Genomic DNA, 13,451 nt, shown 5'->3' with positions numbered 1-13,451 from the left:
TAAGGGCCACTTGCATTCCCAATTAAGTTAACCGTTCAGGTGTGTCACGTGTGCCAATGTATTTTGAGGCTTTCCTTTTAGCTTAAAAAGTGGTGTCTGACATGAGTATTGAGTAGGAAACATCAGGTTCGTTTTTGGTCCCAACTCCCAAACCCAAACATCTTGCCACACGTGGGAGATTCTTGGGCTAAAACATCTTGCCACCTGATCAATGACCCGATCCGACCCGACTACCAGAATCAATTAATCAAATGCCTTGACAATTAATTGCTCACAGAAGCGTCAAAAGAATGGTCTATTTGTTTCCAACATAAAACGTTAAATTGTTCTGCCATTTACGTGGCATTTGGAAGCTTGAAAATAAAACTTTACTACTTTATCTCACTAAATTGGCCCTTCATTGGGAATATCTTTGGAAAAAAAATAGAGATGTTCCCAAATGAGGTGGGTATGACCAATTTTCTGAAGAACAAATGTGGATTTAGAAAAAAAAAAAATACAAATACAGAGATGTTCCCAAATGCACAGTGCAAGTGTTGTAACTTGTAAGGACCGTGTGATGACAAATTTTGTGAGGGCAGAATCTCATCTCTTCAAAAAGTAACAATATAATAGTTTAAAGTTTAAACAGAGTTGAGGGATCATTCAAGCATTGAGACAAAACTCTTATTCCACAGGATGTAATTAAACTTGAGATATCAGACCAGTGAAGAATGTATATAGGTTTGCTGGAATCCTCATCAGAAGTACTGTTGAAAATTGAGACCACATGTACTTAGAAGTTAGAACAGCGGTGGTAGCTTAGCTATTATAGGTGGTTGGGACATATATATTTGCATTCTGAGTTTCTGTCCACAAATACTTCGCCATAAGTTAACGTCCATTTCTGTGTGTTTGTTGCGAAATGAAATTCAGTAATTGTTCCATCAACAAAATGTTGGTGTTAGATATATACATGGCATATGGCAACTATCTGACAGTCTATCCGACCACCAACCACGGTGGTGGCCACCGGTTAGACACAGTTTACCAAACACTACCTATCGAAATCAACCGACAATGGCCAGCTGAAAGCGTCGTGGGAGAATTGAAGGGGGGAACCGGGAAATGAATCATCATCCGTAATCCGATCGACCGACCGACCTACCTCTTTTCTCTGGTAATTGGTAAAGCATCAAAATATACGACTACAAGACCCAGCAACACCACCTTTTCCATTTCTTTTTATCAACTTTCTCCTGATTCAATGTTTCTCGTGTGAGAAGAGACAACCTTCCCAACAGAGTATGGTGGTGTATTCACGCCTTTTTAATAAAATTCAACGTGAATCTGATAGGAAAAAAGCAACAACCAACAATATATATCCGGTTCGCTCGGATTGGACATGTTGGTCAAACCAGTATACCGGTGACCCATTGAACTTTCTGGATCGCAATAAGCTATCGAACTCAAATGGTTTAAAGCCCCGTTCGGGAGTAGTTATTTTTAAGTCCCGTTCGGGAGTACTTATTCGAATAAGTAGTTATTTTTTAGGGACTACACCAATAAACACTTTATACAAAATAAGTCCATTTTTAAGAAATCAAAGTTTTGAACTTATTTTTAAATGCTTGTTCAATAAGCATTTAATTCCTACCTGGCCCGGCTTGGCCCATCGCATTGTATTAAAAATATCTGTACTACCTCTGTTTAAAATAAATGGCTTTCCCACCAAATATCATATTTCATAAGTATTAAACACTTATTTGTGAAATAGACACTCCCAAAGAGGGGCTTAAACTCATTTGTCTGATTCCCAAGCTTTTCAGGCTCATCTGTCCTTTGTGGTTGAGACATGAGGTGGAGATTTTGGGTACCTCAATCAAGTGGTTTCTGATAATTTTTTATCTTCTGCACGACGATCATTGCTTCGCAATTAATTTCTGCCACAAAATGCAGAAACATTATTATGGTGTGTTGTTTTTTGATTTCGAATTTTGGAAACTGGCTGTAGCCAAGAGATTAATTTTCAGTTGTGGTAGGGTGGGGTTAGAAATGATCACCACTTATTTAGGTCCAAGTTTATTTTAACTAACATGCCTACTATATTTTATATACTTATGATGGAGACATTTTAACCAAATAAGTCCAGAATGCCAAATGAATTAGAGTAGTAGTAGGGAATGCCTTTCCCTATCTTTTCTTTCAAACCAAATACAGCCTTACACAAATGCGCAAATTATTAAAGAGCGGTTGCGTTGCTAGCCAATCAGCACCTTGATTGGTGGTTGGCCTCTCAATAAATATGCTTGTATTCGATTTTCTCTTGTCCTATTCTTTGATATTCTATTACGAGGTCCATTATGTTTCAAGGTGATCGAATTTTTCTTGTAGGTTTTTCGCCACTTCCATTCTTTAAAAAAAAAAAACAAAAACTGAAGATGCGCTGCTTCTTTTTGCCATATCCATGAGCTTCCATCACCGCCCAGGATGGTAGTGTCTACTATTCATATTTCTCTATTTCATCTAATGCACCCAAAAATAGATTTGCCATCTTTTCCTTGAAGGACCAAAGTTGGAGCCCTCTACTTGAGCCAAATCCGGCTTCTTCCACTTCTTAATTTGTTGCAATCTACACTTTTATTTGCTAGAGATATTCCATCATGTGCCAAGTCTTCTCAATAATTTGGGGTAGATTTATTTGTTTGCACTTGAATATCACCTCATTTCTTGCTTTCCAAATTCCCAATGAAAATTAAAGCAATAGTAGGTTTTTTTGCCCCACCTTAGCGATGGAATTGCTCTAATTCTATTTTGAGTCCAATTATGGTGCATTTTTTAATATTTTATGGCATGTTACATCAATTTTCAATCAATCGTCTTATAGATATCACGTGATTTGCTTAATTTTAATTGGTATAGGCAATAGAGACCAATTCCATGAGTTGGAATCTTGGTCAATACCATCCATAACCTTTAGATTCAGGTTAACTAAGAGTCTACTCTCTGGACTCTTTTAATTATCGGTTCTCTAGATACCCAATTACTCAATTAGCTTTTTCCTTATTATTTTAAGGATAATCAAATATACAAATCTAAAGATCCAAGAGAATCTGAATTCAAGCTGAGTCTCTGTATATATATCCAATCAAATTTGTTATTGATGAATTAAGGGGATTTCGCTAAATTATGATTCACAATACAGGCATGAATCCCCCATTGAGTGGATTTTTTTTGGAGAAAAGCAATTTCATTCAAAGAGGAAAATACCAACAAGACATAGAAACAAGCCAGACTAACAAAAACCATAGACACACAGCAAGCTTAAGAGAAAAACAACAGAAAGAAAAAAAAAAAAAGAAAAGAAAAGAAAAACAAGACACAAAAACACAAAAATGAATTACAGAATTACAGATTAACAGTCATACTAGAGATGCTAGGATCAGCATTTGCAGCAAAAAAATCCTGTAACACTAGAATTGCCAGCTATTTTGGAAGAGCATCTTTCCGACAAAATTTTGAAGTTAGACCCATCTTGGCTACTACATGGGCTCTCTGATTTGCTTCACAAGTTGTCCATTTAAACAGAAAAATTTTTTCAACACATGGGGCTTTAATGTCTCTGCAGATCAATAAGAGATCCTGGTTGTCACGAGTGACTCCTTTGCCGCGCCATCAAGCACCTACCACGAGACATCAGAGTGCCAACCGCGTGCCTTTAAGGTGTCAGCATGAGTGTCATGGGTGGGCTACGCATGTATTTTGTAAGAGGGGAGGTAGGTAGTCGAGTGAGTTCATGAGCGTGTAAAGGTTAAGCACGAGATCCCCTCAACACTGTACTGTGTGCTTATGCTTACCATTGATTAATGCAATACAAGTTATCTTTTGTCTAATCTGTGTGCATTTTTGTTGCCTGGTGTGTGTTGTTGCTTGCTTTCGTAGGCTTTCTCGACCCCATCGAGCACCGCACGGGGCCTTGCTGATTATCCCCATGACAGTTGGTATCAGAGCAGGTTGCTCCTCAACGCTCATGACCCTTGCATAGCAACACTAGTGGTGGCGCAATGAAGCACAACAAGGAACTCACCAACGAGATTAGGCATGGCCTTGCCCATGCAAGGGAGACTGATGAGTCTCTAGGCGATGAAGCCGCTGTAGAGAAGGCCCCAAAGGGTCGCACATCCAAGACAAGCAAGCCTGACAAGTCAGCTGATATGCTTGCTGCCTTCGACACATGCATCCTTCGTTGTGAAGTGACTGTTGGGGAGATGCGTGACCGTGTAGAAGAAATCCACTTGAATGTGGAAACAATTGAGAGCTCCATGGTGGAGCTAGAAGCCCGTTTAAATGGCATTATGAATGAGGTCCAAGACGTCCTGAATAGAACCCTTAAGGAAGTCCTTGGAACAAAATCTCGACAAGAAGGGAGCTCATCTCGATCCGACATCCAAGACCAGGTGAATGAGATGAAAGCTGAATGGATGGCCATGAAAGTAGCCATGGCCTCTCCTTCCGACATCCAGACTCAAGTGGATGAACTAAGAGGAGACATGTCGCTCCTCAAGAGACTGGTGGCCAGCACTCCAAGCCCCTCCACAACGCTGGCCCCTACTCGTGTGAAGATTCGGGATCCCACACCTTATGCCGGCTCTCGAGATACTAGGGAACTTGACAACTTCTTGTGGCAGATGGAACAATATTTCCATGCCACCGGCATTGGTGATGACCTAACACAAATTCGTACAGTGATCATGTATTTGACTGACATTGCTATGCTATGGTGGCGCAGGCGATGCCAAGACATTGAATGGGGTACGTGCACCATTGAGACATGGGCTGATTTCAAACAAGAACTAAAGCGGCAATTCTACCCAGAGAACGTTGAGTACTTGGCGCGGAAGAAGTTGAAAGCACTCCAACATGGGGACTCACTCCACGATTACGTTAAAGAGTTTTCAGCCCTTACCTTGGAGATCACGGACATGTCCGACAAGGATCTACTGTTCAACTTCATGGATGGACTGAAGCCATGGGCCGAGCTAGAACTCCAACGCCGCAACGTACAGGACCTCGCCACAGCAATGGCAGTGGCGGAGCAACTCAATGAGACCAGCTTGTCAGATGAAGAAGCTCCTAAGCCAGAAAGCCCGCGTTCCCCTAATTTGAGTGGGGGAGCAAGTCGCTCACGCCCTCCGTATGACAACTCTAGCTTCAACAAGCCAGCAAGACAAGACTACGGGAAGAAGCCACAAGGAGAGCTAGGCCCTCAGCACCATTACAAGCCCAGAACCACTGGGTCCCCAATTTCTTGCTTCCTTTGTGGGGGAAATCACTTGGTTCGCAACTGCCCAACCAAGAAGAAGATCAATGCCCTTGTTGCCAAGCTCAGTGATGACGAGCAAAGTGATGAGGAAAATTCTGTGCAGGTGCCAAGAGTGGGTGCCCTTCAACTCTTCAATGCCATGGTGAAGAAAGAGGCCAATCATGGAAGGCCAAAGAGAGCCCAAAGGGGGCTGAAGTATGTAGACATCCTCCTCGGCGAGAAGTCGACTCAAGCCCTTGTTGATACAGGGGCCTCCCACAACTTTATTTCAGTTGCCGAGGCCAAGCGACTCAAGTTGAACACCGTGAAAGAGACAGGGTGGATCAAGGCCGTGAAATCTGGGGCAAAGGCGATTGAAGGCACGGCTCGTGGGGTTGACCTCCAAGTTGGGCCGTGGACAGACAAGATTAATCTTTCAGTTGTACCCCTAGATGACTTCCGAGTTGTCTTGGGAATGGACTTCATGAGACAAGTAGAAGCCGCGCTCCAGCCTCACATCAACTCTCTGTGCATCTTGGACGAGCGCTCCCCTTGCATGGTACCAGTTGTGACTTCTACCCGAGTTCATGGGAAGCAAGTTTCTGCACTACAACTTTTTCATGAAGAAGTCTTGTTCAACGCCAACATGAAGGAAGCAAAGAAGTTCCCCACTCTACAAGCTGAAGAAGCCGCACCTCGAGCCAACAACTACAGCAGCAGTAGGAAACAACAGGCCATCCAGCCGTCTACACCTCTCCAGCAACAGAGTTCGTGTGCGTCGACAGCCATCAAGCAAAGTAGAAGACCCAAGGCCGTGTCCAAGTTCAACATCGCCTATCACCACAACCACAGGGGAAAGTGAGTGCCACCCAAGCTGCCTAGGAGCCTTGTGAGTCACCCTTGGGGAAATATTCATGGGAACCAACACCCCAACAATCCAAACCATCATTTTGACCCTTACCTGGCCCAAACCTACCAAATAACCAAGTCGAATCAGCCATTAACATACCTTGAGGCCGCCAGGAAAGGACTTAGCCCTAGGAAACCACAACAGAGTAGGCCAACCCAACCATGCTACAAGACTATACACCTTGGCCTTGGACGATAGCAGGTTCGGGAGCAATAGAAGAACCTTCCTTCCGCAGTAGTGACTCTAAAGGACCAGCCGAAGCCGATCTCCGAGGACGTAGATCGAATTGAGTGGGGGAGAATGTCATGAGTGACTCCTTTGCCGCGCCATCAAGCATCTACCACGAGACATCAGAGTGCCAACCGCGTGCCTTCAAGGTGTCAGCATGAGTGTCATGGGTGGGCTACGCATGTATTTTGTAAGAGGGGAGGTAGGTAGTCGAGTGAGTTCATGAGCATGTAAAGGTTAAGCACGAGATCCCCTTGACACTGTACTGTGTGCTTGTGCTTACCATTGATTAATGCAATACAAGTTACCTTTTGTCTAATCTGTGTGCATTTTTGCTGCCTGGTGTGTGTTGTTGCTTGCTTTCGTAGGCTTTCTCGACCCCATCGAGCACCGCACGGGGCCTCGCTGATTATCCCCGTGACATGGTGGCAATTGTAGTCCTCTGTTGAGAGAGCATTTATCAACTAAGCCAAATCTAATTCAAAGCATGGTTTTCAAAACCAGACTGGACCAAACGGTCAGACCGGAAAAACCGGGAATCAGTTAGGTGACCGGTTTCATTTTTTTCAAAATCAGGATTTCTCAAAAAATCATTGATTTTGGTCAGCAAACCACTGACCCGGGCAATTAACTGTTTGAATGGTTTTGACCGTTTCTTTTTTTTTTTATTTTTTTATCAGAATGGGCCAACTGTTCGGTTCAAACGGTCAGGACCATTTGACCCGGTAACTGGACCCCTGACCAGTTCGATCTCCAGGTTGGTTTTAAAATCCATGATTCAAAGATAATTTTATCCCAACCTTGCTCCACAGCATAAGCTAGTGCTTGAAGAAGAGCTTTTGTTTCAGCAGTCAATGTAGAAGTTACAACACACGACCCAACTACAGCACCCAACAACGTTCCAAAGCATCTCTAATCACAAAACCATACTGTTACTAAAACCATCATATAAATTAACTTACAAGGTTTTTCCTATTTCTTTCATTAGGAAGCAAACAACTTCCTAACTTCACCACCAAGGTCCGATATGTCTTTAGTGAAAGGATTAGTATTTTCATTTTCCAAGATGAATAAGTTTCTATCCTTCCATATCTCCCATAGAGAGGTAAAAATATGGGCCAGTATTAGCGTAGCTTTATCCTTCTTACTGTATGAGTCCTATCTGGTGTATGAAACTTAGTTGTTATCTTAGTTGTTCTTTGTTTTGGCTTTCATTGTTCATGTAGGAGTTTGTATCCTAATCGCAACAGGGAGCTAACTCACCTCTATATATATCTTGTAATGTTCGGTTGAAAGGAAACACAGAGAAAGAAAATCTTTCCCTTCAAACTCGAGTGTCTTAGTTTATCATGGTATCAAAGCGTGGTTTGTTTGACTTTCGCACCGCCTTCTGAACTTGCTCGTTCGATCTTCTCTAAACCTCTGTTTGTAGAGCAGATCACTGAAGAGTTAGCAGAACTCTACCTTCTTTCGATCGTCAAGACTGGAGGCCACGGTATTTGTTTTTTTTGATCATTGCTCGTGAAGCGGATTCTCTTAGAGGAAACAGGGGTTGTCGTTGGAAGATGCAAAGCCGGTGATGGAACTCGGAGAAGACTTGGAGAGACGATTCCGATTAAGGTTTCGGAGCCGCTGTTGCTTCTTCGCTGGCTCGGTCAGGTTGGAGAGAGGAAGAGAGAAAGAGAGAAAGGGGACGGACTCCTATCCTATTTAAGCCCTTGGGCTTCCTTCTCTGAGGATTCTGCAGGGCTCTCTTTTCAACAACCGGTCGAAGCCGATAGTTATTCTTCGCTAAAACCAGGAAGGAAACACCTTGCTTTGACCAATTGATCATGGCGGATGGAAGAGAAAGGCAGAATGAAGGTGAGGGCGGAAGCAGAAAGGTAGTCTCACCGTACTACCTGGTGGCCAATGACAATCCGGGTAATATAATTACCCAAGTCCAACTGAAAGGAGATAACTACGACGAATGGACTCGAGCAATGCGAATGGCGCTCCGAGCCAAGAAGAAAATCGGATTTCTCGATGGAACCATATTTCAGCCCGCGGACGATTCACTGGAGTTGGAAGACTGGTGGACTGTGAACTCGATGCTGGTCTCATGGATCCTCAACATGATAGAACCAACCCTACACTCTACAATCACATACATGGAGGCTATGAAGGACTTGTGGGACGACATCAAAGAATAGTTTTCAATGGGCAATGGGCCAAGAATTCAGCAACTCAAGGCAGATCTTGCGTCCAACAAACAGGCCGATCTCCCAATCATGGCATATTATGGCAAACTGAAGCAAATCTGGGAAGAACTTGCTAATTATGAGCAAATTCCGACATGCGTCAGTGCAGGATACAACTGCAACATCGCCACAAAACTAGAGAAGAAACGAGAAGAAGAGAGAGTTCATCGATTTCTAATGGGCTTGGATGACTCAGTATATGGAACCGTGCATTCCAATATTTTGGGCACCGATCCACTACTAAACTTGAACAAAGCCTATGCAATGGTGATACAAGAGGAGCGGCTGAGAACCATGACCCGTAGCAAAGAAGAAAGAAAAGAGGCAATAAGCTTTGCTGTGCAAGTACAAGGTGGCACAAAAACAACAGGACACGATACAAAAGAGAAATCTGGAGTGTGCACCAACTGTGGACGAACAGGACATGAGGCCGAGAGTTGCTTTCAACTTATCGGCTACCCGGACTGGTGGGGAGACCGACCGAGATCTATTGGGAGTGGGAAAGCTCGAGGCCGAGGAACACAAGGTAAATCTAGTCATGGACGTGGAGGCGGACAGAAAGCGAATGCTGCACAAGTAGTGGCAAACTTCTGAACCGACCCATGCGACAGAGGGAGATCACACTTCATTCGGTGGATTGATTAATGAACAGTGGTCCACTTTCCTTAATCTGTTGAATTCTTGCAAACCCAACACAACCGAGAAGTTGACAGGTATGAATTGGATAATTGATACAGGAGCTTCGCACCATATGACAGGAAACCTGAACCTCTTGCGTAATACCGAGACCGTGACCATTTGTCAGGTTGGATTGCCCGATGGAAAGCATGTCATGGCAATAAAGAAAGGGATCGTCATTTTGAATGAGCACATGAAGCTTACAGATGTGCTTTATGTTCATCGTTTAAATTGTAACCTGATATCTGTGTCGTAATTATTAGAAGATTCAAATTATAATATCCAATTCACTAATAAATTGTGTTATACAGGACCGCACTTCGAGGATGGTGATTGGTGCGGGTGAACTACGCGGAGGGCTCTACTGCTTCAAAGGTGCGCACTCAAGCAGAGTTCACAAAGCAAAGGTTGAAGCAGCATACGAGTTATGGCACAAGAGAATGGGTCATCCCTTTGAGAAAGTAATTAAACTTCTTACTAATTTAAACATTAGATGTGATAGTAGAAATATGATATGTGGTGTTTGTTCAAAAGGCAAATAGACAAGAAGTGCGTTTGATTATAGTGAAAACAATGCTAAAGGGACTTTCAATTTGATTCATTGTGATTTATGGGGTCCGTACTCAGTACGGGCATCTTGTGGTGCCTCGTATTTTTTGACCATGGTTGATGACTTCTCAAGAGCCATTTGGGTATTCTTATTTAATGACAAAAGTGAAGTAGGAAAAAAACTGTGGAACTTCTTCACTATGGTAAAACGCTAATATGGAAAATTGGTGAAGATAATTAGAAGCAACAATGGTACTGAATTTACTTGCTTGAAGGAATATTTCTCTGAGCAAGGCATAATACATAAGACCTCATGTGTTGAAACACCGCAGTAGAATGGATGTATCGAGAGAAAGCATAGACATATACTGAATGTTGCCAGAGCTCTTAGATTTCAGGCCGATCTCCCTATTGAGTTTTGGGGAGAATGTGTTATGACAGTGGTTATTTGATCAACAGGACCCCCTCCACTCTCTTTTTGGGTAAAACATTGTATGAGATGTTGTATGGGGAGAAACCAAGCTACAAACATATACGCACATTTGGATGTTTGTGTTATGCATGAAACCTAAATCGGACCAGGGGCAAGTTTGCCAGTAGAGCCAGACGTTGTGTCTTTTTGGGATACCCCTTTGGCAAGAAGGGATGGAGAGTTTATGACTTAGAAAATAATGAATACTTTGTTTCTAGGGATGTGGTGTTTCAGAAACTGAATTTCCTTATGCTATTGAAGAAAAACAAGTCGAACGCAAACCCGATGATGGTAATCTTGCTTATGACCAGGAGGACACTGAAGAGTATGGCGAAGAGGATAGTGAGAGAGGAAGGGGTAATGGTACTCATGAGATCATAAGAGAGACAGATCAGGACGACAGGAATGAAAATAATGAAGGGGAGCATGAAGTAAGGGGGGGTTCTATGGAAGAAATGAATGCAGGGAATGGGCAACTTGGACGAGGCCATAGAGTGAAGCATCCTTCCACCCATCTCAAGGATTACGTCATACACCAGATAGGACTCATAATGGCAATGCCATACGAAGATTCAAGGAGTATCTGAGCCAATGCTTCCACATGAAAGATTTGGGAGCTTTGAAGTATTTTTTAGGAGTGGAGGTCGCCAGAAGCCAGAAAAGTATTGTTCTATGTCAGCGGAAGTATGCTTTGGATATCATATCAGAAACTGGATTGCTAGGATCTAAGCCAGCTAAACTTCCCCTGGAACAAAATCATAAACTAGCTCTGGCAGATGGTCCTCTGATGATGAAACCAGAGAGTTACAGGAGGCTTGTGGGTCATTTAATTTACTTAACCATTACTCGTCCTGAATTGTCCTACTGTGTACATGTGCTTGCTCAATTTATGCAGAACCCCTGTGAAGAACACTAGGAGGCGGCTTTATGTGTGGTGCGATATTTGAAAGGTAACCCGGGACAGGGAATTTTCCTTTCGGCTGATAGTGATCTTCGGTTGTATGCTTACTGTGATTCTGACTGGGCCGGGTGTCCATTGACATGACGCTCTCTCACTGGATACTTTGTGTTATTGGGACAAGCACCTATCTCATGGAAGACAAAGAAGTAACTTACAGTATCCAGATCATCGGCTGAGGCAGAATACAGGTCTATGGCAACAACTGCATGTGAATTGAAATGGTTAAAAGGGTTGTTGCATTCATTAGGAGTCGGTCATCCTGATCCTATGCGATTACACTGTGATAGTCAAGTAGCCTTGCATATCGCTGTGAATTTGGTCTTCCATGAGAGGACTAAACACATTGAAGTAGACTATCACTTTGTCCGCAATGAAATTCAGAATGGGAATATACGGCCTTCCTACGTCAGGACTTCCAAGCAACTTACTGATATGTTTATGAAGGCCCTGGGCAGGCAACCATTCGAGCATCTTCTTGCCAAGTTGGGCATTTCCCGTTTACATGCTCCAACTTGAGGGGGGGTATTAGCGTAGCTTTATCCTTCTTACTATATGAGTCCTATCTGGTGTATGAAACTTAGTTGTTATCTTAGTTGTTCTTTGTTTTGGCTTTCATTGTTCATGTAGGAGTTTGTATCCTAATCGCAAGAGGGAGCTAACTCTACCTCTATATATATCTTGCAATGTTTGGTTGAAAGGAAACATAGAGAAAGAAAATCTTTCCCTTCAAACTCGAGTGCCTCAGCTAGTAAATTTAAGGTTGTTTTTCATAGTCTTTTAAAATTTGATAGAACCAACCATTGAAGTCTGTTGAAACATCTTTTGAAGGTTTAAACCCACATCCAACACCGAACCAGATACATCTTGTTTTATCACAAAGGAGTAATGCACAAAAGATGGTCTCTTCTTCTACATTACACCTTGGACATAAAGATGAGCTAGTTAACTTTCTTCTAAACATATTCTTCCTCATTGGAATGCCATTAAGACAACAATTCCACAAAAAGTTTTTGATTTTTGGTTCAATAGGGATCTTCCAGTGAATATTCCATAGCACTCTTTCTCTTCCATACCTATTTCTACTACAGTCTTATGAATTCCACTCCTAAACTGCTACCCAATAAGCTGATTTTTCTGTAAACCTCCCTTTTGGATTATGAATCCAAATTAATTCATCCTCGCATTGATTCCTTGATAGATCTATTTTTAGGATTTTTTCCTCTTCTAAAGTAGAAAAGGAACTTCTAATTTTCTCCACATCCCAACTTCTTGTTTCTTGGTTTATAAAGTCCCCCACCCACACATTGTTTTAACATGGTCTAAGACCTATTGGTATGAAACCTTTAATGCCCCGAATCCAAGGATCCCTCCAACCATCAACTTTCTCCCTTGTGTTAATCTTCCAAAAGATCCCTTTCTCCAGTAATTTCCTTCATTCCATTATACTCTTCCAACCCTAGGAAGCATTGCTTCCTTGCTTTGCTTGAAGAAAATGAAAATTGGGAAAATACTTTGCCTTCAACAAGGAGGCACATAAGCTAGTTGAATCCATACAAAGTTTCCATGCTAGTTTAGCCAATAAAGCAATATTGAAAAGGTGGGGATCTGTGAAGTTCAATCCCCCATTTGATTTATTTCTATAGATCTGAGCCCAAGGGATCCATCTAACCTTTTTACCACTATTCGAATTCCCCACCAAAGTTTCCTTTGAGTCTTTGCTATCTCTTTACATATTTTGCAAGGCACCAAGAAGCATGACATGTAGTGTGTAGGCATTGCTGTGAGCACTGCCTTTTTGAGCACATCCTTACTAGCCTGAGACAACAACACTCCCCTCCAACTCTTGGTCTTATTTTCAACTCTTTCATTTAGATAGTTGAAAATTTGGCATTTTCTCCTCACTATATACTTGGAAAGACTTCAAAGTATAGAAAGGGATTGAGACTTTTTTTTTTTTTTTAATTCTAAGTGCTTGAGTGATGATCTTTTGAAGCCTACTATGCATGTTAGAACTAAAAAAAAAAAATCCAGATTTCTCAAAATTCACCTATTGAACTCGATGCCTTTCCATAGATTGGTAAGGCTTCTAACAATTTGTTTCCTTCCACAAGGTTTGCTTTTGAGAATGGATA

At 42.2% G+C, this 13,451-nt stretch overlaps 1 protein-coding gene across 1 annotated transcript; it reads left to right on the top strand.

The window, feature by feature from the left end:
- The first annotated feature begins 8,251 nt into the window (after positions 1 to 8,251).
- On the top strand, positions 8,252 to 8,611 carry LOC148842975 (uncharacterized). Its single transcript, XM_088959356.1, has one exon. It carries the CDS (start codon positions 8,252 to 8,254, stop codon positions 8,609 to 8,611), a length of 360 nt encoding a protein of 119 aa, XP_088815482.1.
- Positions 8,612 to 13,451: the final 4,840 nt, after the last annotated feature.

The sequence above is a fragment of the Nelumbo lutea genome, chromosome 8 (assembly GCF_056320005.1).
Source record: "Nelumbo lutea isolate HS-2025 chromosome 8, American lotus-T2T, whole genome shotgun sequence".
Lineage (NCBI taxonomy): Eukaryota > Viridiplantae > Streptophyta > Magnoliopsida > Proteales > Nelumbonaceae > Nelumbo > Nelumbo lutea.
This window is presented reverse-complemented; position numbering and strand designations above follow the sequence as displayed.